Source organism: Musca autumnalis, unplaced genomic scaffold (genome assembly GCF_047663935.1).
Source record: "Musca autumnalis isolate F117 unplaced genomic scaffold, ASM4766393v1 scaffold_3, whole genome shotgun sequence".
NCBI lineage: Eukaryota > Metazoa > Arthropoda > Insecta > Diptera > Muscidae > Musca > Musca autumnalis.
In genome coordinates, this window is record NW_027411866.1 from 2,100,506 (window position 1) to 2,126,490 (window position 25,985).

Here is a 25,985-nt window from a genome sequence, read left to right on the forward strand (position 1 = left end):
TGTGATTGATTTTTGAACAAAGGACATCCGTCATAATTTGATTTGAATATTCGAATAATTTATTCTTTACCATCAACTTTCAATTACGGAAAATCTTTTGAACAAATTATCTTCGTACTGTCAAACAATACGATACCCGTTCGACTGTCTTCTTGCTTTCTTATCAGAATTCCAATTGAAAAAGATTTATTGATGTCTTCTATTTAGTTATTACGCAGATTTTGACCATTGCAGTTTTACCAATGTCACCGCCAACTCTTGGGGACGGTAATACAATGTCCCAAACCAACAACGAAGCGATAACGTAAGATACGAGGACACCACCAGTCGCCAATAATTTATAACGATCTAAATGCGTCATTGTTAAAATCTTTGACATATCGCCAAATGTGTTTTTTTTCCAATTCCTTATAGGGCTAGTAGCTTTTTTTGCTTTTGCCAGTCGAAAATCTTAACTGGAGAAGTGAATGGGACATATATCAATAATTAAATCGCCACAAAAATCTTTTTGCCCCTTTTTGCTTTGATGGAAATGTTATCGCATTTGAGTATCGATTTGTCGGCATTTCTCTGCTCTGAGCAAATAATTTCACTCTCTCGGAAGTTGTTGTTGTTGTTTTTGTAATTGTTGTTACCATTAACTACTACAGTTGCTGATTTTAGTTGTTTTGTTTAAGCGGACCCAATCTATCTATAACTGATATCGGTGAAATGTCTACGGACCCACCGATAATACCGATCAACTTGAGAGGAAAGGCCAGCACAATGGCACGAGTAGCGCTTGCGAATAAACGAACAATGCGTAATCATTTGTAACAAATATGACAGACAGATATCAGCCAACCACGGCGACCACCACCATTGCTCAGTCTTAATTCTGCTGATAGCTAGCCGAGTTGGCCGAGTATAAAATTCAATAAAACAAGGCGGTGTGATTTTATTCTCGTCAATAGTGGCCATAAAGACGTTTGTCCTGATTGCAAAGTGGGCACGCGGTGTGGCAAAACAGAAATACAAATAAAGAAACGTTTCGAATTAAATGAAACTGCTGCTAATGTTAGAGAAATTTTCGAACTTTCAATACGGCGGCGATAAGAAAAATCGATGAATACAACAAACGCAGAGCCATAAGCGGATTTTGTGGACATTTAATTGAATGTTTATTTCCACACAAGAAGAAATAAACAAACACACGAAGTAGAATAAATCAATGGAATTGATTTCCGGTTAATTGCTTGTGCCCAAAGCAGAAACGGAAGTGAAAAGTTTCTACGAAATTGCAACGCAAAAAAAACATGTTCATAAAAGCTTAGGTAAAGCTTATCAACAAGAACACTTAAAAGCGGGTTTAAAAATATACTAAGCTAAGACTAAAGCTTGTAATATTAAAGCTGTGGTTCGTTGAGAAAAAAGAAAAGCCTTATTTTGTGCGTGTGTGTGTGTGTGTTAATAAAGCTGTTTCCTATTGAGTTTCTTCTTGAACTGGAGAAGAAAAAGTAAATAAACCTTTAAAAGTTGCTGTTCAAAAGACAACGGAAAAACAAAAGGAAAATAAAAGCATGTTAAAGAAATGTATGCTGCACTTAGCGGTGCTGTTTCTAATTTTTGCACACCCTGCAACAGAAGCGGCAGCAGTTCTTGAATCAAATGGTAAGTTAGATTTATCTCAAAATTCGAAAAGAAAAAGTGTTAATTACAGAAGTCATATGGAGAATTTAGGCACTTATTATGTTGGGGAATTACAACCATTTTAATTGAATTTTTTTTTTTTTTGTCAAATGGAATAATGGGCCGTCGGATAAAACGACATACATATGCATTTCATACATATTTTAATGCTTACTTAAAATATTCAATATTAGCTGCTTGTACTTTGCTTGCTATCTATGAAAGTAATCTGTTATAGTGTGTCCCTATCACCATTAGGGGGGTTTCTCCTACAACATAAAAAATTGTCAATTGTGGCAAAAACCACTCAGTAAAATTTCTCGGTGACAAAAAAGAGATTCCATATAACACTGTGCAGCACTGAAAATAAAAACAACTTCTAGTTATCCCAGTTTGGGTTTTGTGTTTGGAGTTTGAATTAGGATTTTGTGGTTTCATCTTTTTGCATTGTTTGGGACTTTTCTCAGAAACGAATAAGAATTTTGCATTGCAGTCGTTACCTATACTGTAGCCCCTAAAGTAGTAAAACTTATGTGTCAAACAGACCAACTAGGAAAAAAACTGCATCTAGCACATAAAATCAATAAAATATAGAAAACTTTATATAAATTTTGGAACCAAGTAGCCTTTTGCAAATTTTCCAAAATATTTTCCAAATAAAGTGCTTAACAATTCTTCAGAACATTCTGAAACTGAACCAAGTAGTCTTTTGTCAATCTTCCAAATTATTTTCCAAATAATGTGCTTAACAATATTTCAGCACATTCTGAAACTCTATTTCATGTTGTTTCAGTGGTATTTTATATCATAACTTCCACGTACACGTACAGTTTATTCCGATATTTGGGATATATGAAATTTTATGGCGATCGGCTAACGTTAAGCCATGCCAACCTAGCAATCTTTGTTTCCATAGTAATTTGCATGGGGCCAAAGGTGCATTTTCACGAAAATTCTCTAAATGGCACAGTCGATGAAAAACTTTACCAGTTCATTATTGTGGCTAAAAAACGATTTCTACAAAAAAATTGAAAATAAATAAATGGGACTAAGGAAAAAGTTCCCAGCAAATTACTTACTTTTTTTCATTGCTTTTTGCATTAGCAGGTAATGAGTACTCATTACCCTCCGCATTATCAGACAGTACATACATATATAACAGTTAACACATAACTAGTTACATCCTTAATTACTACTTACTTACTAAGGAATAAGCACGGTGGCACAGGGCTAGTGTGTCTGACTACAAATCCTAGGTTTGTGTGTTCAAAGCTCATCGTCGCACAGTGGTCCCACTTGTATGGAAAAGAGTGCCAAAAATAGTTCTAATCGAGCTACCGCCTCCAAATTTTACACGTAGGTTTATAACAAGCCAAAACGATAGAAAACCATTTTTAGTGGATGTAGGTCCATATTTGGCTATAGCTCCCATAGAAAGGTACCGCCCGATTTGTGGTTTTTTGACTATTTTGGCCAAATTAATCAACCGATTTGGATGTTATTTTGCATTATGAGTTCTGGGTGAATAAACTACCTCCTCGCAAAAAATATTCAATACAGGTCCACGTTTAGGTATAGCCGCCATATAAATGTACCCTTAGATTTTCGGTATTTTGGCAATTTTGGCCAAATTAATCAACCGATTTGGTTGTAATTTGGCATTTTGAGTTCTGAGTCAACCAAATACCTCCATGCAAAAAATGGACAATATCGGTCTAGGTATAGGTATAGCCCCCATATAAACGTACCTCCCGATTTTCGAAATTTTGACGATTTTACCCACATTTTCCAACCGATTTGGCTGTAATTTTGCATTTTGAGTTCTGAGTGAGCAAAATACCTCCTTGCCAAAAATGTTTAGTATAGGTCCAAGTTTTGGTATAGCTCCCATATAAACATACCTCACGATTTTCGGAACTTTGACGATTTTACGGGCGTGGTGTAAGAAGAATAACTTAGCGGGTGGCAGATGGGGGCAGCTGGACTTTTTTTAATCGTAAACCAGAGACTTTCCCTAGCATTCTAAAAAAATTGCGAAACTCACAAATGCTCACAACATTAGTAAAACTCAACATAAATGAATAGTAATTATATTAAAAATAGCAGAAAAAGTCATTTATTAAGAATTTATTTTTAATGAAGTTAGAAAACGAATTATGAATTTGTTTTTTCGTAAAAACATTGCCAATACCATCACCTATAAGTTTCATTTTGAAAATTGCACATTTACCTCTCCAATTTTTTATAATTGCGCCGTTCCCCTACTTTATAAAGTGGTAAAAGTCGTAAACGATTTTCATATAAATTTTGTGTACGGGAACGCAAAATGTGTAAAGATGGTAAAAATTGTAAAAACTTTTTAGTTCTGGAACAGAGCTAATTTTACTCGTAACCTACGAATGCTTTGCGGATGTATTTTTCATTTTTAAGGCCTCACCGACAAATCACAACTTCTTCGACTTAACTTGGCGTATAACCGCTGTAAATTTACAAAAATAAGGCTGGATGTTAGTATGTAGTGTGTTTGGCTACAAATCAGAAGTTCGTGTGTTCGACATCATCAGGGAGCGGAATAAAAAGAAAGAAAAAACAAAAAAAATTGTGGAGTGTTGAATTTTAATATATTTTCCCCTAACTTGTTCTAAAAATAGAACATATACGTACTTATAAAACATATTTAAGTACTTCCTTCCTATGACATCCCCATGTAAAAATAATGACTTTTACGGTCAATTAGTAAGTAGTTACAACTGCCAATTTTTACTGAATAAAGTCATTACTTGGTAATGACTTTTTTGCTGGGTTGTAGAGAATTTTCACGGCTACTACATTTTCTTTAGTTCCATTTTGGTAGTGTTTGCGGTTTCCAAGAACAATCGTGAAAACCTAAAAATGTTGACTTTGCTGCGCTCCTGCGATTTTTTTTCTCATCTATGAACATTGTAGTTTCAGAATCCGCAAAAACTTTCAAGGTGTAAGCCACTTTCCATTTGAAGTTGGTTCAGGCGCACCGTGATTGCTTTCAGAGATATCGCCTCGATTTTAGTCTAAAAAGTCTATATTTAGCCATGTTTAGATCACTGCCGACCAAGAAGAGGACACACAAAGTTCTGAATATTGACATCTTTTGACAGTGTGTTAGTAAGGTTGTATGCACGCATGCCGCAAAACAAAAACAAATCAAAACATTTGCTCTCTTTTGTGTGCTCTTTCATTGCGTTCGGATCGTGTGTGTGTGAATTGCCGAAAAACTTCGTAACTTCAACAATACCAAAGAACGGCACTGGTTTAGATGAGGCCATACAAACCCCATCTGACAACACAAAACCCAACTACGGGTTTTTCGTTTGGGTATGTACTTTCATAAAATACTCAGCAGAAGCTTTTTGCACATGACTACCTTAATAATGTTGCACAATGTAGTTGAGCTAAATACAGAATCGGACTTCACTCCATGATATCCGAGGAGTGAGTCAGTCTCCTCTTGTTTCTTCTGGATGTTCGTAAGAAATAGTTTTTTTTACACATCGTCACCTGAAATGCCCAAAGATGTTACTCAAAAACAATAAGTTTACAGGGAAACTAAAAACGCTATAATATTAAAACATTGTTATAAAATATTAACCTTATGACGGCGATGGTATGGTTACTATTATTTAAAAATTAAGTTTGATATGTGTAAAATTACAACTACGTTTCGGGGAAAAACATCATCATAAGTCTAAGTATTTTAAGTATTTTCAAATCCAAATTCAATAAACTCGCTTATTATTGGGAATGAAAACTAATTTGGTAATTCCATTTATCTACGTCATACCGATATAATTACATTAAATTAGGATCGAAGAAACTAGTAATAAAAAGCTTCTTAGAATCACTTTTAAAAATGCAGACAGTTGTTAAGATGACAACAATTTCCCCAATATTCAATTCTATGTAACTTAGCTACAACAAAAAAAAAAACACACACACAGAAAACACTTGTCAAAAACAAGAAATAACAATATGTAATTTAATGACTTCTCCTACTTCATTGATAAACATGATAAAGCAAAAATTTGTATTTCTATTTATATGCACTTAAAAGTGTTATAATAATAATGCTTAACAATAAAACAAAATGAAACAAATAATTTCAATCGAAACGTAAATGTTGCTAGCTCACACAATAAACGATTAAATCCTAAATTTGGTGCTTTATTTTTTAATAAAAATATTTTTTTTAAACAAGCAAAGAAAGAAATAGGTGAAAAGTAGAGTTTAAAGGCGATTTGAGGTGAATCCCCCTGCGATAATGTTGAATTTCTTGGAATTATCTCAACAAAAATGTCAAAGTGTTTAATATGTGCCTTTTTGTGTTTAGTAATTGATATTCTTCAACAATTATCAATGGCAAATAATTAACTTATTTAATTGAAAAAGATATATATTTTTTGTGACTTTGATAATTGTATTCTGGGAAAACTTTCTTAAAAATTAGACTTATTTGCAGTTAATATGTGTGTTTCCATTATATTTGTTGTAACTATTATCTCAAATCATCATAACGTAACCTAAGATGAAACGTAACAGGCAGAAATTATTTATCAATAATTTCCAGTTGTACGAGAATACACACAGCCAGAGAATCTCTCAGCGGTGCATATACATACAGTGGCGGCCATATAATTAAGAACGACATCATATTAAAAAGTATTTGACTTGCTACGTTCCAAATATTTGAATATTTATATGGAACAAGATTGGTAAATAAAGGACAGGGTAAGCACTTTCAAATAAAGCCAAAACATGGTTTAATTCTCCCTCGTTTATACGAAAGATACCACGATTTATTAAAATAGTCATAAATCGACCTGGCCACATAATTAAGAACGATATAAGTAAAAGTTACTTTAAGGTAATTTTCATACACAATATGTAAATATATCATTATGTATTTTAGAAATCGGTTATTTTGATTCATTTTTAGTATCAAATGTCCTTCAATGGTACATATTATTAAGTCTAAGTTTGATAATTAAGCCATACCTAACGATTCAAAAATTTGCCCATAATTTGACGAATTTATTTCATTTTTGGGATCTAAAGCCACAGTTTTGGCTTCCTCTCATTCCCTCGATGACGCTCTAAACGATACCCTGTAATTGCCGTTCCATAGTCGGCGCTTATTTACCCTTAAATTGGTTTTTAACCCACTTCTTTGAGTCCTTTACGAGGGAATTGTCTGGGAAATAGTTTCGTATGAGCCATTTCCACCTTATAAATCGGTGGGATTGTTGTCTGCAGGTAGTAGACAGGAAATAAAAAAATAATTTCGTTTTGTACAAAAAATTGGCCTAACGGTACACCAAACAAAAATGAAAGGTTTAATATTTTGAAAACCTTCATTGCACAATGTCTTTGTGGGTGTGGTAGGCATAGTTATGTAAGACTTTTTAATCAATGAAGCTCATATTAATATCAAAACTAGTCAAATCAATAATTTTTATGGATGAAAATACAATGTTTGTATAAACTAATGTCTGATGTACATACACAAAATTATTGTGGAATTCGAGCTTTCATAACATTATGTTAATAAATGTTATATTCGGTGTGAAATTCTTCCAATTTTTGTGTAGACGTTATATTATTGTTTCATTTCCTGTCTACTACCTGCAGACAAAAATCCTACCGCTTTATAAGGTGGAAATGACTCTTATGAAACTATTTCCCAGACAATTCCCTCATAAAGGACTCAAAGAAGTGGGTTAAAACCCAATTTAAGGATAAATAAGCGCCGACTATGGAACGACAATCACAGGGCATCGTTTAGAGCGTCATCGAGGGAATGAGAGGAAGCCAAAACTGTGGCTTTAGATCACAAAAATAAAATAAATTCGTCAAATTATGAGCAAATTTTGTAAAACCTTAGGTATGCCCTAATTATCAAACTTAGACTCAATAATATGTACCATTGAAGGACATTTGATACTAAAAATGAATCAAAATAACCGATTTCTAAAATACATAATGATATATTCACATATTGTGTATGAAAAATACCTTAAAGTAACTTTTACTTATATCGTTCTTAATTATGTGGCCAGGTCGATTTATGACTATTTCACTAAATCGTGGTATCTTACGTATAAACGAGGGAGAATTAAAACATGTTTTGGCTTTATTTAAAAGTGTTTACCGCGTACTTTATTTACAAATTTTGTTCCATATAAATATTCAAATATTTGGAACGTAGCAAGTCAAATACTTTTTAATACGATGTCGTTCTTAATTATATGGCCGCCACTGTAGATGGTTGATTGGTTGTATACTTAACGTTTACTATGTGTTGTGGCGCCCATCATTTTTTATTGCCAGTTTGGTTATCTAAATGCTTTGGGAATTGGCATTATGGAAAAAATTCCCATCACTTAAGAACGTCTACGATTGCGTCTCTGATTTTCATTAGAAGCGAAACAAAAACCACATCATTGTTGCAATACTTTATTTGCCAATGTTTCAATTTGAATTAATTAAAAGCCCTTTGAGCGCCAAAAGCGTCTAAACGAAATGAAGTGATTGAATTTATAATAATGTTTAAATTATTAAAATGGAATTACGAGCGTTATTGTTATCAGTTTTGTTAATATTGTTACTTTTATTGCTAATAATTTATTATAAGTTTAATGTACAGAGAGTGTTTACAGTTAGCCTAAAAATATTTCGCCTAGAATATTTGCCCATACACATATTTCGTTAGAAGGACTTGATGGACAGACCCAGTCTGGGAGATGGAGGTGGTGAAAACAAATAAAACTCCTTTAAACAATCTATCATCCTAAAATGGCTATTTTTGATGTTTTTATTTTAAGTAAAAATAAAGGGACTTTTTTAGTTAAAATAATTAAAAAAAACACTAAATAATTAAAATAAATAGGATTCTCCTGCTAACAGACATGACAACAGCAATTCGTAACAAGTGATAAGGCATCGGACATATGTATGTTCGAAACTTGTGTCAGTTAAACAGGTAGAGCTATGCTTTGCTAGGCCTGCAATGATAAACTACATTCATAGCTACTAAATAAACTGAAGTGGGGGATTTTTTTCTGTTCTGTTTGGTTTCAGTGTGAATGTCAATGGCATTGTAATCAATGCAACCGAGATTTCATATGATCAGAGAAATCCCCATTTATTGATTTTTATGTAACTTTTTTTGTTTTATTAAGGGAGTTTTTCTTGCCACTGATTTCAGTAATGAAAAAAATATATTTCAAACAATTATGTTGTTGTTAGTTCGTAATTGCAATTCAATGTTGCATTCTTTTGAAATATTATTTTCAAGATCATGTTTGAATACCATAACAATAAAACCCTCAAACAATTGAACATAGAATATTTCAAGTATATTTCCAATTTCTGAGGGTATTGCAATCGCCCGATTGGCAAAACATTAATTCACACCGCAGCACGTGTCACGCAATTGCTGCGGTGTTCGTTCTTTATTTGTTTTAACAATTCTTTGATAAATCAAATCATCCAACCGCACGAAATAGAAAAATAAAACAAAAGAAATATTTTTTCACACCCCCAACCGATACATGATGTGAAAATGTTTCGGAGATGTTTTGTTTCGACAATAGCAGCAGTTCAATCAACTTTTATTCCAATATAGTAAATAAATGACTTGGGGTCAAGTTTATATATCAATCGGTGGGAATTATAGGTATCCACTAAGGATCTGCAATTTAATTAATATCCACAAATAAGAATCCATGATTTCTTAACTTTTATTAAATCCACAGAAGATTGTGTGAAAACTATCATCTTGAAATTGTTGCACAGTGCAATTTACAAATTTGAAATAGCACACTCAATACCGAAAGCATGTAGTAGGAAATAAATTGAATTGTAGGGCCAACATATTTGTGGAAGTTAGGAAGTATTAGTAGTTCTCGGAGGAAAAAGAAACGCAGCAAAATCGTGAAAACCTAAAAAACCCCAAAAATGTGAAGTTTGATTGCGATTTATTTAAATAGCGCCCTGGCGATTTTTCTCATTTTTGATTTTTCTCATCTATGAACATTGTAGTTTCAGAATCAGCAAACACTTCCCGATTCAAGAGCACCGTGATCCATATGTACATATATAAAATTTCAAATTTCTTCTAAATATTTAACTAATAGCTTCTCTCCAGTACTGTACTGTCAAAAATTGCTTTCCCCCCACAAATTTGTTCAAAAAGTACGGGAACGGAAAAATAGCAACAATTGCAAACACTCTGCATACATTCTTAATAAATAATCAAAATAGTGATGTTCAATAGTTAAGAAATAAATTCCCCCAACCAATGTTTGATCACATTGACTTTGAAAATTATCATTACAACATTATTACACCGTTTCCAAGAAAAAAATTAAAATTTAAATAAGTTTGCCAATTCCATTGAATATATGTATGTACCTCTACGACACGTTTTCCCACAAACTTGTGTATATCCCACCAGTGTATATCTGTGGTTTACTACAGCTTTGTTCCTTTACTTTTTTAATGGTAAGTGTGGTAAAAGATAAAGGTGTCAAAACTGCTCAAAATTGCTCTCTCATGAACATTTTTACCAGAAAAGTAAAGGAACGGAAAATGGTAGATCTGGCAATGTCAAAAAGAAACATAAAAAATCAATTTTCGTCTTTTGTTTCACAGTTTTTAATTTAGTTTTGTCAGCGTTCGACTTTTTCTTCTGTTTTTCGTCCATTTTTTCCTTCATTGTGAAATAATCGTCAAACAAAAGTCGAAAAATCAGTTCTGCCATTTTTTACCTGTAGAAATGTGTCTGGTAGCCTGTGGTAGAAGAGATAGGCATATGTGCTCTCTCTTCTCTCTCACTCTCTTAAAAATTGCTGCCAGTTTTACCACTTTTTTGGGTTAAGGAACGCTTTGCAGGTTACAAATGGTAAAAATGGTAACCACAGGTAAGTAAAGGAACACAGCTTGAGATAGTAACATAAGTCGACTTATGTCAATTTAGATCATTATTCCTTTTGAGATATTTCAGTTTATAAAAATATATATAAAATATATATAATATAAAAAAGAAAAGAATTGTTTGGCACATTATTGGGAACATTTTTGCAAAAGGCTGCTCTGTTCAACTCCACATAGTTTAGCAGCTACTGACCAGAATTCCAGAAATTCTGTAAAGTTTTCTATAAATTATCGATTTTGATGGAATAGATGCAGTTTATTCTTTCTAGCTCATCTGTTTGACACTTAAGTTGTACTTCTTTAGAGTTACATTATTGTTGAAAACTGCATAGCCAAATTCTAGGCTTAGATGAGGCTAAAAAATCATGGATCTGACAAGACAAAACCAAGACTTTTCTGATCTCAATACGTACTACTAGAAGTTGTTTGCGTTTTCAGTGTTGCACAGTGTATTCAAATATCGATCAAAAATTCTTTACAAATTTCCATGGTGTTGTTCGAAAAAAAGCTTTGATATTTGTACTTTTTTTCAAAATACAATTGAAGAAGCTAATATCGAAGGGGGTATATTCTAAGAATAAAGATAATTAAATTTATTTTTCAATTGTTTTGTTTATTGTTTGGATTTTTTGGCGCGAGCGCATGTGCCTTAGCCCGGTGAGTTGTGTTTTGTCTTTGCACAAAGTTCAGTTTAAGTTTGAAATTTATTTTTTGCTACTCATGTTTTCTTAAATTGTTGTTGCTGTTGTTCTTGTTGACGTATAAAACTAACGATAAGTTTTAAGTAAAGGTTTATTTACACTTGAAATGCTCAACAGTCAATCAGAACGATAGCGGATCGATCGATATCTCGTTTACTCTCGGATCGTATCGAAATAATTTGAAATATTTACCAGCTATTGAAGAGTGTGACAACGGGCGAGTAGACAGACAGACGGTGGTATAGACAAATTAAAAGTTGAAGTATTTACTTCGTGTTGTTGGCATGAGTTTTTTTTTGTGATTATGAACATAAATTCATTTTTCACTGTAAACAAAGCTAAGTGAATCAATTTGCTAGACATACTAAAGTTGCCAGTGTACGTTTGTAATAGTGTGTGTGTGTGTGAGTCTTCGTTTTTAATAATTTTAGCCTTTGTGGTAACGATCACAGAAAAAATAATTGTTAATAAAGCATAATAATTAAATCGTAACAAGTTAATACAACAAAAAAGTATATCAAACAAATCTACAATCGTTATTTTCTTTTCAAAGTTAATAAACAAAACAAAGAATATAAACAAAAGTTGTTAATACTCTGCCAAGGTTTTAATAATTTATTAAAAAAAAGAAGAAGACATGCGTCACTCCACGGAAACATCCTAGTGGCTGAGTTTTCTTTACAAGAAAGAAACTAATCAATTTTGAAACGCCGTCTAAAATGGATTTACCTTGGAGAAGATGGTGGTATTTTGTGGGTAAATATTTAAAGAGTTTGTTAATAGTTTGATTTAGAACTTAACTGTCAATTGGAGGGAAATACCGTAGAATACCGATAATTTGTAACCGGAATATGCACAATAATTCATAACAAACTTCCTCTTGGAAAATATTATTTCAATTTATTATAGGCCACTAATGTTAGTCTTCTTCACTTCACAATTTTACTAGGCGTGATTTCCAAAAACCTCCTGCTGAATACATCAAACAGCACATCTTTATTTCGTATTATTTTGACCCACATTAGAGGTTCATGTACCCTAATAGCTTGTTTGAATTTATGAAGATTAAACCACTGGGCCTATAGCATCGCGTGGATTAATCTTTGCTGTTTACATGTACCATTGAGAGATTTAAAGATTACTTATTAACATCATCGGAGAAAATTGTGTGAAATATTAATTCTTTCCACTCTGTGTTTTGCAACATGTTGGTAGAAAATACAAAAAGGTGCAAGCTAGCACAAGAAACAAGGTAGATGCATCGGTGAATTGCTACACTAAAAATAATTAAAATAATTTAAAATGTAAAAATTTGTAAACAAGGCGGAAAAATTAAATTTGTTTTGATGTACAAAGTTGATTTTAATCAACCAAGACTAATAATTACGATGTCTAAACGATAAAGTAATTTGTTTATTTATTTTAGATGGGCAAACTGCGATAAAATAATTCCTTATTTGCTCTTTAGTTAGCATTAGTAGCATAATGTGCTAACATTTTCAGTATTAAAGTATAAATTTGTAATTTGACGTATGTTTTTTGAGACGAATTCTATATGCAAAAAATTCTTTTGACGTTTCAAATTCGATCAGATGGGCTAATGCATCTACCTTGGTAATTGTGCTATGAACAAAAATCAGCTGAATCAGAATCAGCCATTTAAATCCTTCAAAATATATATCTAAATGCAATGAGATTTGTACTGGATTTATTAAATTCAGTCGAGGATTTATGGCTAGTCTAAATGAGCTATAACGGACAACTCGTACAAACAGTTGCAACTTTTTGTAATTTTTTTGAATAGAGTTGTGGTTTTATGTACAACCAGAGACTACAACACTGACAGGGCGATCATGAATAAAAATTCCGTGCGGAATTTGTTCCCTTTCCCCAAATTTCAAAATTTTTATTTCCATATTTATGTCCAAAACGGGAATATTTTTGTTGATTCGGCAAGAATATTCCATAATTAAGTAATTCTAGTAGTTTTCAACGTTTTAAAATGTTTATTTTAAACGAATTTCACGTTTTGAAATTATTTTCCGTGCTTAAACTTCCGAGGGAAATATTCATGATTGCCCTATGTATTTATGGCGGATTTAAAATAAAACCAATCGTGGGAGGATTTCATTTTGTATGGGAAATCTGGTCAAATTTGACCGGATTAAGCAATTAAATCCTCATGAAGGAGGTTAAACCGGCAAAAAGCTCTATTGCTAACGAGGTATAAAACGGTGTTTGCATTAGAGCTTTTTGTCGCGTTTACACTAAGTCCCAGCAAGAATTGTCCAGCAAGAACTTTCTCAGAGAGTAAGGGGTTTTTATTCTCTTTTGCTAGAAAATTGTAAAAAGTAAACAGACACCTTCCCAGCAAAAACCAGCAAGCAATCAGCTGGCTTGCCAAAACAGAACAATAAAGGAAGCAAATTTTATTAAAAATAATAAAGAAAATGAAACAAAAAAGTATTTTTCCACTTTACAAATTTGTTCTCCATAAAACAATACAATTACACTATGTTATTTCCACAATAAAATTTGGTATGTTCCAGTACTGTAAGAATCTACTAATTTTTACTATTTTGTTCGATAACATAAAGGAAAAATTGTTAGTAAAAACTAGTAGCTTCTTGCAGGTTCTGGAACAGAGCAATTGTTTTTAATTTTCACAAACATAAATAAACAACAATTTAAAAACAGATGATTGATTGTTTTCAGGAAGAAGAAGAATTGCTAGTGCTTGCTAAAAGACATTTGTCCAGCAAATCTCTCGAGTCGCTCTCTTTTGCTGGTTTTTTGTGTTAACAGACGACTTCCAGCAACAATTGTTACAAATTTTAGGGTAACCAGACAGACCTATTCTTTATAACAACGTTTGCACTAGAACTTTTTGTCGGGTTAACCTTTTTTATGAGGATTTATTTGACGCTTGCGCTATGGAATTGACATTTGAAACCCAGTGGGTTTATTAAATCCGGTTAATTGGAAACGTGGTATAAAACGGTGTTTGCACTAGAGTTTTTTGACGCGTTAACCTCCTTCGTTAGGGTTAATCTTCTTTATGAGCAAACGAGGTATAACATTCATTTTATGCTTTGAAGACAATTGGCAAAAACAATTTTTTTGCATTGTTGTTGACTGTTACAGTTTCCACCATTCTATTGGCTTTTGTTCAAAATGCTCTGACGTTATTTTTTATTTAAATAAAGAATAATCTACATATTCATACTTGCATATGTGTTTATATGTATAATGATGGTAACAAATCTAGTTATTGACTTGAAAACAAAGACTACAAATGTTATATTTCAAGAACAAAGTTTATTCTTGGAATGCAATGTAATGCAATAAACTGGCTGTTTTATATGCTGATAAAGTTTTTGGATTTTCTCTATAATGTGCTAAATATCATAATCATATTGCTTCAATCTTGATTTTATTAGAAGAAAGAAGCCTATACCACATTAACATATCGACATAAAAATACCCATAATATTTTATGATAATTAATGGTGGTAAAGTACCCATATCATCACGTTTTTTCCTATTCGTTGAACAGTTTGTGTACTTTTTATTCAAAACAAAACTGACCTGCCTTTCGAAGCAATCTTTTGAATAATGGCATGATTAATTTCTAAATTCTAAAACTACGCCATAAGCTTTAAATACTTATCGAGTATCATAAACGTAGTATCTGGAAAAAATGTGTTTGCTGAGAATTTTCTTCATGTCGTTGTTTGTCAAATTAATCGTCGGTTACTTACATAGCTTTTTAGCGCTTTATGACAAATTATATGGGCCATTTAAAAAGAACAATTAACTTATCTAAAGCAATTTTCGTTTAAATGTCAATAAATACAGACAAAATACTAAAATAATTATAAAATTTTGCAAATAATTTAATGAAAGTGAATGAATGTTGAATGATTATGGATTGAATATGAAATTCCTTGATGTATTATCAATTGTTGTTATTGTTAAAATTCGTTGGTACCAGCCAGACATGGTTTATTTGTTCTTGAAGAACAACAGTGATATCTAATGACTGATGGAATTTTTCTATTTCTTTTGTGCGAATGTTGATAAAAAAAAGTTGGTGAAAAGAGCCTAATTCATCAAATTTCAATCGCCAATATGACAAATATTTTTCCTCGCTCAATTATTATCATTAATTATTATTATTAATTTCATTCATTATTAAATTACGGAAGGGTAACTTAACTTTACGCATTTTTGTAAACGAAAATATCTAAACAAAATAATAAATACTCGTAGTATTCATGGTAGAGTAACCGAGCTCGCAGCTAATACTTTTCCTGAGAAAATACTATTTTTACAACGTGAATGTGATAAGGAATCCGCAAAAGCAATTTATTATTGTTGCTATTGTCATTATAGTAATTCTGAAGAAAGGCGGCAGTATATCTGTGATTACATTTTCTATACCACTGTTTTATCTTCCTTTATTTTACCATGATTCTTAATAAAAACCTTATAGAATGTCTAGCCAAGTGCATATTTAACTGTAAAGGTATTATTAGCGGTCAATAGCTATCAATAAATCGTTTAGCTAAAAAACAATTAAATTTAAACAGACATTAGATGTTTGGAATCGTTGCTGCTGTTGATAAAGCGTCAATTTTTTACAAGCAATTAAAAACTAGACGAATTTAAGATTAGCTATTTATGAGCTTGTCGCTCGCAGTTAACTTTCTATTAGTGCATTACGTGTGCAGTAATTCTTACGAAAGTTTAGATTTTAGCGATACTTAAATTTCCAAAACGCTACTTAGAATGGACATTAAGTCAACACATAACTAGTCTGGTTTTTTTCTACTAACGCAAGTTATGTAGTATCCTATTAACAATAGCTGTTTTCCTTTACTTACCTGAGTTTACCATTTTTACCATTTGTTACGATTTTTAACCTCCAAAGCGTTCCTTAACTCCAAAAAATGATAAAACTGGCAGCAATTTTTAAGAGAGTGAGAGAGAAGAGAGAGCGCATATGCAGGTAAAAAATGGTAGAACTGATTTTTCGACTTTTGTTTGACGATTATTTCACAATGAAGAAAAAAATGGACGAAACACAGAAGAAAAAGTCGAACGCTGACAAAACTAAATTAAAAACTGTGAAACAAAAGACGAAAATTGATTTTTCATGTTTCTTTTTGGCATTGCTACCAGATCTACCATTTTTCCGTTCCTTTGCTTTTCTGTTAAAATTGTTCATGAGAGAGCAATTTTGACATTTTTCTCTTTTACCGCTTTTACCATTAAAAAAGTAAAGGAACAAAGCTAATGTGTATAAGTTGTCCTATAAGGAGGTAGTTTACACAATATATCAATGTCATATGACATGAAATTTTCCATCGTTATATAAGCTTTGTTCCTTTACGTTAAAGTTTCTTAATGTTTTACCATTTTTAGCTCGGAAAGCGTTCCTTAACCCCAAAAAGTAGTAAAACTTGAAGCAAAATGAGAGAACATGCCAAAATTGTTTTCTCTTTTACTACTTTCTGCTCGACAAATTTCGTGGTGTAAAAAGTGGAGAATCTGTCAAACTTTTGATTTGACATTTATTTGAAAATTAAGGCAAAAGAAAAAAAAAGAAAACAACGCACACTGGCAAAGCAAAATAAAAATAAATAAAATAATATAAATAATTAAAAAATTAAACCAGTGAAATAAAAAGTAACAAACAGTGAAATTCATTTTGTTTGTTGTTATTGTTTTAGACAGTCATGTTTGTTTTTTTTTTGACATTGCTGCCAGATCTACTATTTTCCCATTCCTTTACTTTTGTGCAAAATTTGTTACGTGAGAGCAATTTTGACAGTTCTCTCTTTTGCTACTTTTACTTTTAAAAAAAGTAAAGGAACAAAGCTATAGTCACTAATGTGTGTAATATTGGGGATTTTCCTTACGCCATTTACTTTTTGCGTCCACACCAGCAAAAATGCAATGAAATTACTTCTCCACATTGTCTTTGTGGGTAGATATGGAATGTTTTTATTTCATGTCATATGACATTGATGGCTAGTGTAAACACCACTTTAATAATGTGTTCTATTTGAAAATTGTTAAGTTAAATTATACATACATAACAGTCCACATTTTTTTCTAAGTCCCAATTTACATTAGGCAATTGTCCGTTTGTCGGTGAGAGAAGGTGTTGAGAGGCAAAGGGTTACCATATGCCTCACCTCTCTCTCCTTCAAACTAAAAATTGCAGCAAAGAAAATTGCCTAATGTAAATATGGACTAAGAATACAACGAATTGCTTATGGCTATATTACACCATATGCTTTTTCACATGTATGTTGCCACTTTGGGTATACTAATATAATACAGACCAGCTGATGTCATATATGTGAAAAACATATGTTGTAATATAGCCAATAGAATATTCGACCCTAGTAAATAAATTGTAACACTTATTTATCATTTTTTTATTTATATGCATATCTGAAAAAAGTTAAAAACTGTTGGTCTGTTCCAGAACTGCAAGAATCTACTAATTTTTACTATTGTTTTCGATATCAAAAAGGAAAAATTGTTATCGTAGTAAAAAGCAGTAACTTCTTGCAGGTTCTGGAACAGGCATTTTATTCTCTATTTTGTTCTCCACACATACAGTATGTAAAGTTCATATTTGTACAAACTTCAAAAATGAAAAAAATCGTTATTAATTCCATATTTTATATGCAAATATGAAACAATTGATGGGAATTACTATAACAAAGATTTCAAAATAAAAAAAAAAATAATTTATTGCATCCATTAGGTATAGATGGCGCCCGTGTGGGTGGCACCGTGAATATTGTTGCAGAAGGACAGCTATTAGCTATTTCCATTCCAAATTCGAGAATAAATTGCCATAGTTAATCTTATCTATCACATTTTCTTAAGTATTTCGGATGTTCGTCTGACTTTTTATTCGTGCAAAACTTTTAATTAGATTATGGTTATTTTTACATTTTCTACAGCAGAGGCACTCTAAAAGAAGAAAATAACAAAAATTAGTTGTATTTTGCTTAAAAACTCCTTAAATACCTCAAATATATAGTGCTTCTACGAATTTTGCCAACCACACAGGAGCCAGCTATACCTAAATGACGGAATAAACTAAAAGTTTGTTTTGTTATTTTTGAATCTCTCTTCATTATGTATAGTAATTCCCACCAATTGTTTCATATTTGCATATAAAATATGGAATTAACAACGATGTTATTCATTTTTGAACTTTGTACGAATATGAACTTTGCATACTGTATGTATTATTGAAGGTCTACTCGTATTTTGATAATTACATAGATACGAAGTAAGATGTCACTTCGGCAATCACTTATCAAAAGCTACATACACTTTCTATAACAACTAGAAGAACATAGTAGTTACTACTCCGTGTGATAGCAAAGTATCCATTGATCTGGAAATTTGATTCTTAATTATCTTCTTCTACTTTCTATATTCGTTCCGGGTTTTATTAGCCCTTGTTTAAGGGAAACAACATTATCTTGGACAATGCAATATATTAGTATATACTCTTGTTATGATACATCAAAGTACCTATCGTCACATTTCGATCGTCGTACACACTTTAATCAATTATTTTTAAAATACACATAATATCATTCTCAATAAACATAAATATCTAGTAAATAGTCTATATAATTTTACCACTAATTTCACACATTCACGAGATTAACTAACATTTTTACTTTCTTTTTTTTTCTTTCAGAAAATAATGGATCCCTGACAAAGCACACACCAAATAATTTTGAAACATTTTTACAAAATTTTGAAGATTTTGTTGCTTTGAATGGAGTAAATCGCGAAGTATGTCCCGATGAACCAGAATCATCACCGTTAGACGATTTTCCCGAATTGTTTACAGGTAAGAATTCGCAACTTAATTTCGAAAATAATCACTATGTGGTCATTGATAATATAAAGCTGTGCTACTTGAGATAGTAAAATAATATTTAAATTAAAAGTCAATAGAAATGTGATTTGCTTACCACACACTTGGTTAAATTGATTTTTCTTAAGATATGACTTGCGTCAAACACTTCTCAGGCAAAAGAACAAAAAGACGTGCCTCTGTTTAAGTCATCAATAATTCTGGCATCATAGTAGCAAAAAAACACATTTGAAGAGGTTACAGTTATCGCTTAGTTGATAAGGTATCACAACCCTGATTATTTGGAGTCAAGTGTTCAGATGATATTCAAACTCTTCATATTCGTACGCCCCTTTGGTGATTATAAAGAAACCTGTATGTATTCACAATTTTAGAAAAACAAAAATATAAGACTTCTGCATTATTTGTTTAATAGCGGTAAATATAAAAGAGGTTTTCCAAAGGTGACTATCATTTATAACTGATTTTAAAACAAATTAACTGTCGAAACAATTGTTTTGCCAGAATGTTGACCATGATTAAAACAAAATCACGTGATTTGGACAAAGCAAACATTAATCCAAAAATATAGCAAAGATATCTGATCGCAATTCTATATACAGGCCATGAAAAATTGCTGACAGTACGGTTTTCAAAGTCATTGTGATTTATAACAGTCCATACCACTTAAGCGCAAAATTATTTCAAACACAAATCGACAAATTCTATTGAATATACATACCCAGCGAAAAGTTTGCCTCCAAAGAGGCAGTTAAATGATATGTACAAGTGATTTGGAAGTGCATCAAATTATGCATTTTCACTCATGATTTTTACAAGGGAGTGACCCCGGAAAGAGGCCCTCCATTGCACCGCATTTTAACTGACCCTTTGGCATTGCATTTTAACTGAACCTTTGGCACTGCATTTTAACTGACCCTTTGGCATTGCATTTTAACTGACCCTTTGGGGTAGAATAGGAGGCAGTCCAGAGCACGTGTTTTGAATAACAAAATAAAATGCATTTATTATTTGTGTAAAACAAAAATATTAATAACTTTATTAAATTAACACAAATTATGAAAATTCTCTATTGAATTCAATCGCAAATATGTGTGTTTCCTCCGCTCTTCATTTAATCCAAGCTTAAGTGCTTTTGCTTCATCTGCTAAATGGGTTTGATATTGTCTTCCCATCACCAGTTAAGATTTCGACTCCAACAGCACTCCATTGGGAAATTTTCTTCTCGTGAGTTACCGGAAAAATGTTCACAAATTAAATATTATTTAGTTTGTATTAACAAATGTTTGGAAATGTTAACACGATTATCTCTTTTTGGAAATGTAGTCCGTAGAGATGTACGAACTGATTTATGTACATGTAGGGATCTCTAACAACTGCTAATAAAATGTAGTGAACGGAGTGCCTTTTTCACGACTCCGTTTGCACTGCATCCGGATGCTGTTAAATTGTGAAGAATTGGAGTGCCTTTTTCACGACTCCGTTGAACTGCCTCCGGATGTTGTTAAAATGTGACAAATGGATGTGATTCTTTGGATTGCATCCAAATGCGGTTAAAATACGAGGAATGGAGTGCCTTTTTCACGACTCCGTTTGAACTGCATAAAAACATGCCGTGAAAGAACTAGTCTACATTGCACTACTTCCAATTTATTTTGCTGGGTACATACGTCAATTACAATACATGCATATGTACTTTTCTAAATAACGATATATAGGTGCCAGTTTTAATTCGGGTTTTCTAAAGCCACACGCTGAAACTTTCATACGAAAATTTCCCATTATTTTGGTGTTTATAGATCGAGTTCCATACTAAAGTGATTTTATGAAATTACTGTATTGGGAAACTCGATCTATAAACGCCAAAATAATGGGAAAGTTTCGTATGAAAGTTCACCGTGTAGCTTTAAAGTTTGAAACGAATCAATTGCTTTGTTGCAGTACCTGTTTTTCCTTTATGTTATCGAAAAAAATAGTAAAAAGTAGCAGATTCCTGCAGTTCTGGAACAGACCAAATATTTGGCCTGTTCCCGTACTTTATAAAGTGGTAAAAGTCGTAAAAGTTGTAAAAGTCGTAAACGATTTTCATATACATTTTGTGTACGGGAACGCAAAATGTGTAAAAGTGGTAAAAATTGTAAAAACTTTTTAGTTCTGGAACAGAGCTATTATTTGAATTATTTTACGGTTCTCACATATGTAAATATTTCGTTTAACTTCTTTTTACTTTACGTTTTGATTAACTTCACTTACTCTAAAGCTACACGCTGAAACTTTCCCATTATTTTGGCGTTTATAGATCGAGTTCCATACTAAAGTGTTTTTATGAAATTACTGCATTGGGAAACTGGAACTAAGAACACCAAAATAATGGGAAGGAAAGTTTCGTATGAAAGTTTCAGCGTGTGGCTTTAGAGTTACTTTTACATTAATATTTAACAGGAAAAAATAAATCACTGTACATATGTTTAATACTACTATGTTAAACAACTATTACTACTAGATGAGATCTCGCTTCTCAAAATTAGAAGCTAAGCAGTACGAAATTCAATTAATTCGTTCATTCCTGTTGAGCAGTGGAGCCAAATTTTTATGCATTAGCCTCACTGAAACTGTCTTTCCTTTGCTAAACAATGCCAGATGAGAATGAAGAGATAGTATGTTGTTGTTGTACATCCGATAACGTATATGGGCGAGGATCAGTGCTATAGAGCCACTTGATCCCTACACACCAACTAGAATGTTTTCCCCTAAAGTACCTGATACCGGTAATAGTGAATCACCCGCAATACCGAGAGTGAATAAAGTATTCTTTTGAAAAAAAAAAAAAAATCTAAGCATTTGGGGTTTTGTTGTATGAACTCGTAGGTTGAATCTACGCAAACGTCTGGTTACAGGTTTTAATTTGTATTTTGTTTATCTTTTATTCTTTCAGAGGAAGAGTTGCGCCAAGGCTGGGTTATTTTACATGTCTTTGGAGCGATTTACTTTTTTATTTTACTGGCCACAATTTGTAATGATTATTTCTTGCCCACCGTCGAATGCATTTGTGAGGACTTGAATTTATCCAAAGATGTAGCCGCTGCGACATTCATGGCCACCGCTACCTCTATGCCGGAGTTCTTTACCAACACAATATCAACCTTGTTGACAAACTCCGATATGGGTTTGGGTACAATTATTGGTTCTCTTATGTTCAACACTCTCGGAGTTGCCAGTATAGCCGCCTTGGCGATTAAAAAGGTACACAAATGCATAGTGGTACTTATAGAATTATTTTTAATATTTTAATATTTTTACAGCCTGTGCAATTGGATTGGTGGCCCATTGTGCGCGACTGCTTTATCTATGGTTTAAATACCGTTATTTTAATCATATTGGCTTGGGGTGGTAATATTACATTTGTCGAGTCCTGTGTTATGATGGGTTTCCTTGTCATCTATTACCTGGTTACCTTCAACAACAATAAATTCATGCCCGCCATACGAGTATTTGTGGAAGACAACTTGAATTGCTGCCATTCAACAAGATTCGGTAAGACCATGAAATTTGCAAATAATATTTATTTTTTTAATCATCCATAATGTCTTGCAGATCTCACCGAGCCACCAGAGAACAGTGCCAAGGCTAAATTACCATTGAAAAAGGATCCACTGACAGGCAATGGTTTATTTGTAGTAAATTTACCAGAGAATACTAATTCCATGTCTTCACGCGCACAATTGGCACACTCGAAGAGCTGTAAGTAATTATTAAATGCTCTTGAATTCCATATAATAAATTTTTTTCATTGTTTGTTCTAGGGGATGGCGAAGAAGCATCTATGGAACTGCCTTCCAAACTATTTGCGTTGCCTCGCGGAGAATCGAAGGTCATGAAATTCTGGTGGGCCTTTACTTTCCCCATTAAATTCGTACTGAAATGTATTATTCCACACCCTGCCCATCATCGTAAATTGTATCCACTTTCATTTATAATGTGTATTGTTTGTATTGGAGCCAATGCCTACATGATTGTATGGACCCTAACAGCCTTTGGTGGGTAAAAAATTTATTTTTGAAATGTAGAAAACAAATTTAATTATGATTTTTAAACAGGCGTCGCTATTGGAGTGCCCACAATTATTATGGGCCTTACTTTCTTGGCGGCTGGTTCCACAACTCCAGAATGTGTTTCCAGTGTTATATCTCTAAGAAGTGGTTAGTACTGCCCTCCAACTTTACAAAATGTTCTTCCATATTTATTTCTAACCATTTTTCAGGTGAAAGTGGTATTGGTGTATCAAACTCACTTGGTGCCAACTCCTTGGCTATTCTCCTATCTTTGGGTGTCCCATGGTTCATCAAGAACTGTATCCACTATGGCGAACCTGGAAATATGATCAATGTTGCTGCCCAAGGCATCGAGTATAGCATATTAATTTTAATGCTTTGTACGTTGGCACTTTTCTTTGGTCTCAGCTTTACCGGCTATCGTCTCACCAAACGTTTAGGCGGTATTCTATTCACAGTCTATATCGTATTCATTGTATTGCAAGTCTTAATCGAAATGAATGTCTTCTTCCCCAAGAAATGCTAACACTAATGAACTTATCTAAGTATTTTAGTTGTCCTTAAATTTAAATTATTGTAAATTTAATTAAGACTGCTTAGTTTATAAACAACAACAAGAAGAAAATTGAAGAAAAACGAAACGAAATTTGTCCATATTTCCAAAGAGTGCTAAAAATGTAGTTAAACAAAGTATTCAAACCAAAAAAATAGCTGTGTTTATAATTAATTATGAAGTACAAGTTTTAAAGATTTAATTTACGCAAATGTACCGCTCCACTTTTTTTTGGATTTTGAATAGGTTCATATTCGAAAGGCTGAAAAGCGGTAGCATATTTTTGCAGTAAAATAAAGTATTTATTATGTTTTATGTGGACTTGTTCCGAATTATCGAAGTAAGTTTGTATACTCAACTGTATTTATTTTGTTTTATAAGAACGATTACTCTTCTAATTTAATATTTTTATATTTTATACGCTTTCAATTCGTAATAAGTCTTATTTAGTTGTTATTTAGTATTTTAGACCGAATAGCGAAGAAAAATACAACGACACAAACTGATATAATAATCAATTTTATATGTGTTTAATTTCTAATGTCCATGCATCGCAAAGGATTTGCATTTCCGACTTTTTAATCATTAACATTATTTCTTAATACATACATACATATCTTAAATATCAATTTTAGAAATCTAGTATCAATCCAAAATAATTTATTAGCATCTTTATTAATGTTGGTATTTCTGAGGAACCAACAAATGCGAAGGCGATGATGGTGGTCCTCCTGTTGCCAATGATGGTATTGGTGGTTCTACTGTTGCCAATGACTGTGTTGAAATGGTGGGTTTCGGTGGCTATAATGGTGGATTTCGGTGCCTCGCATCCCTGTTATTTCCATGGATTCACCGATAATGTTGAAGATGAGACAAAAAAAGAAAAAAGTACACACTATATATCTACGCAACAGCAGAGAAATCGAAATAAAATACGCTTACAGCGAATTGAAAGTATCGTATGAGACACTACTATACCACTTACTTCGCACCCCAGGAGGGCCATACACAAAAAAGAGAAATGATTAAAAATGTTGTAATTATAAACAATTTGCTAATATTAATTTATTTTAATTTATATATTTTTTAATATTTAATATTTATTTATTCTTTCCAATTCCAAGTCCGAAGACCTCATTTAAGAAATTGACAAAACAACAGGATATTTAACTTAACAGAAAAAAAAACTAATCGGAGAGATGCTCAACATAGGCACAATAAAAAAAAAAACATATAGAAACTTCAATACACAACTACTTTCCACTAGTGAAAGTATCGGTATATAATTAATAAAACACAATCCGGCTAAAAAACTACTCGGTTTCCGAGCAGCAATAGCTCACATCATTACATATAAATTACAATAAAATTACGGAATTTGAGCATAAATCCTAACAATTAAAATTATGTATAAATACAATTTTGAACAGGGAAAAGAATTAAAAGGACTACTCAATTAAATTCTTAAAATAGAAATATTAATTTAAAAGTTAATATTAATTTAATAATTAATTCTCAATCAAACAAAAGTCTGGAAAAAATATAAGTTTTTATTTCTTTATTTTATAACAAATTCTTAGAAATATATACACTCTTTTTTATTTGTGGTAGAAATTAGGTATGTTCGTTTACTCAATAATTTGTAAAAATTTTTACAAGTCCAGCAACTTCTTGTAATCGACTAAGGTCTTTTGCATTGTACTGTAGAGTAAACGAATAACATCCAGTAACAATTTGTACAAATTGTAACTCCCAGTTTTTGTAACTTATTTTTGTTCGTTCGTCTATATTCGTAATAATTTAGGCATTCATAGCTCAGCCCCCAGATGACATACACATCTAATTTTTAGTATACCCGTTCCATATATCGTTAAGGATTCCTCATTTAAAAATCAACGCTCTACATTTGCGCTAAAGCGAGTAAATCGATCTACAAAATTTGACAATTCGTGTGAGAAGAATAAAAATTTTTACAAAAACTGGGGGTAAGTAAACGAACACACATATTAGGCCTGTACGATAACTCAAAAGTTTGTACAAATTTGTACAAACTTTTACAAAATGCTGTTCGATAACAAACTTGTTCAATGAAAGAGAAATGAGAAACAGTTGCAAGAACT

At 32.3% G+C, this 25,985-nt stretch overlaps 1 protein-coding gene across 3 annotated transcripts; it reads left to right on the forward strand.

Annotated features, from left to right (window-relative positions):
• The first annotated feature begins 659 nt into the window (after positions 1-659).
• Positions 660-24,383, forward strand: LOC141397468 (sodium/potassium/calcium exchanger 4). Of its 3 annotated transcripts, XM_073973708.1 has the most exons (9): positions 11,427-11,740; positions 11,890-12,092; positions 19,078-19,233; positions 22,196-22,503; positions 22,563-22,794; positions 22,855-23,001; positions 23,064-23,297; positions 23,358-23,459; positions 23,522-24,383. In XM_073973708.1, exons 2-9 carry the CDS (start codon positions 12,056-12,058, stop codon positions 23,836-23,838), a joined length of 1,533 nt encoding a protein of 510 aa, XP_073829809.1. In that variant the 5' UTR covers positions 11,427-11,740; positions 11,890-12,055; the 3' UTR covers positions 23,839-24,383. The 3 variants fall into 3 exon arrangements, with proteins under 3 accessions (XP_073829807.1, XP_073829808.1, XP_073829809.1); XM_073973706.1 differs by lacking the exons at positions 11,427-11,740; positions 11,890-12,092 and adding an exon at positions 660-1,650; XM_073973707.1 differs by having other exon boundaries at positions 11,295-12,092.
• Positions 24,384-25,985: the final 1,602 nt, after the last annotated feature.

What these genes read in the sequence shown, in the direction of transcription:
- LOC141397468 (XM_073973706.1), top strand. Translation starts at nt 1,560, where the DNA reads ATGTTAAAGAAATGTATGCTGCACTTAGCGGTGCTGTTTCTAATTTTT. An exon ending in CCGCCTTGGCGATTAAAAAG is followed by an intron (nt 22,504 to 22,562) that starts GTACACAAATGC and finishes ATATTTTTACAG; the next exon opens with CCTGTGCAATTGGATTGGTG. An exon ending in TGTTATATCTCTAAGAAGTG is followed by an intron (nt 23,460 to 23,521) that starts GTTAGTACTGCC and finishes ACCATTTTTCAG; the next exon opens with GTGAAAGTGGTATTGGTGTA.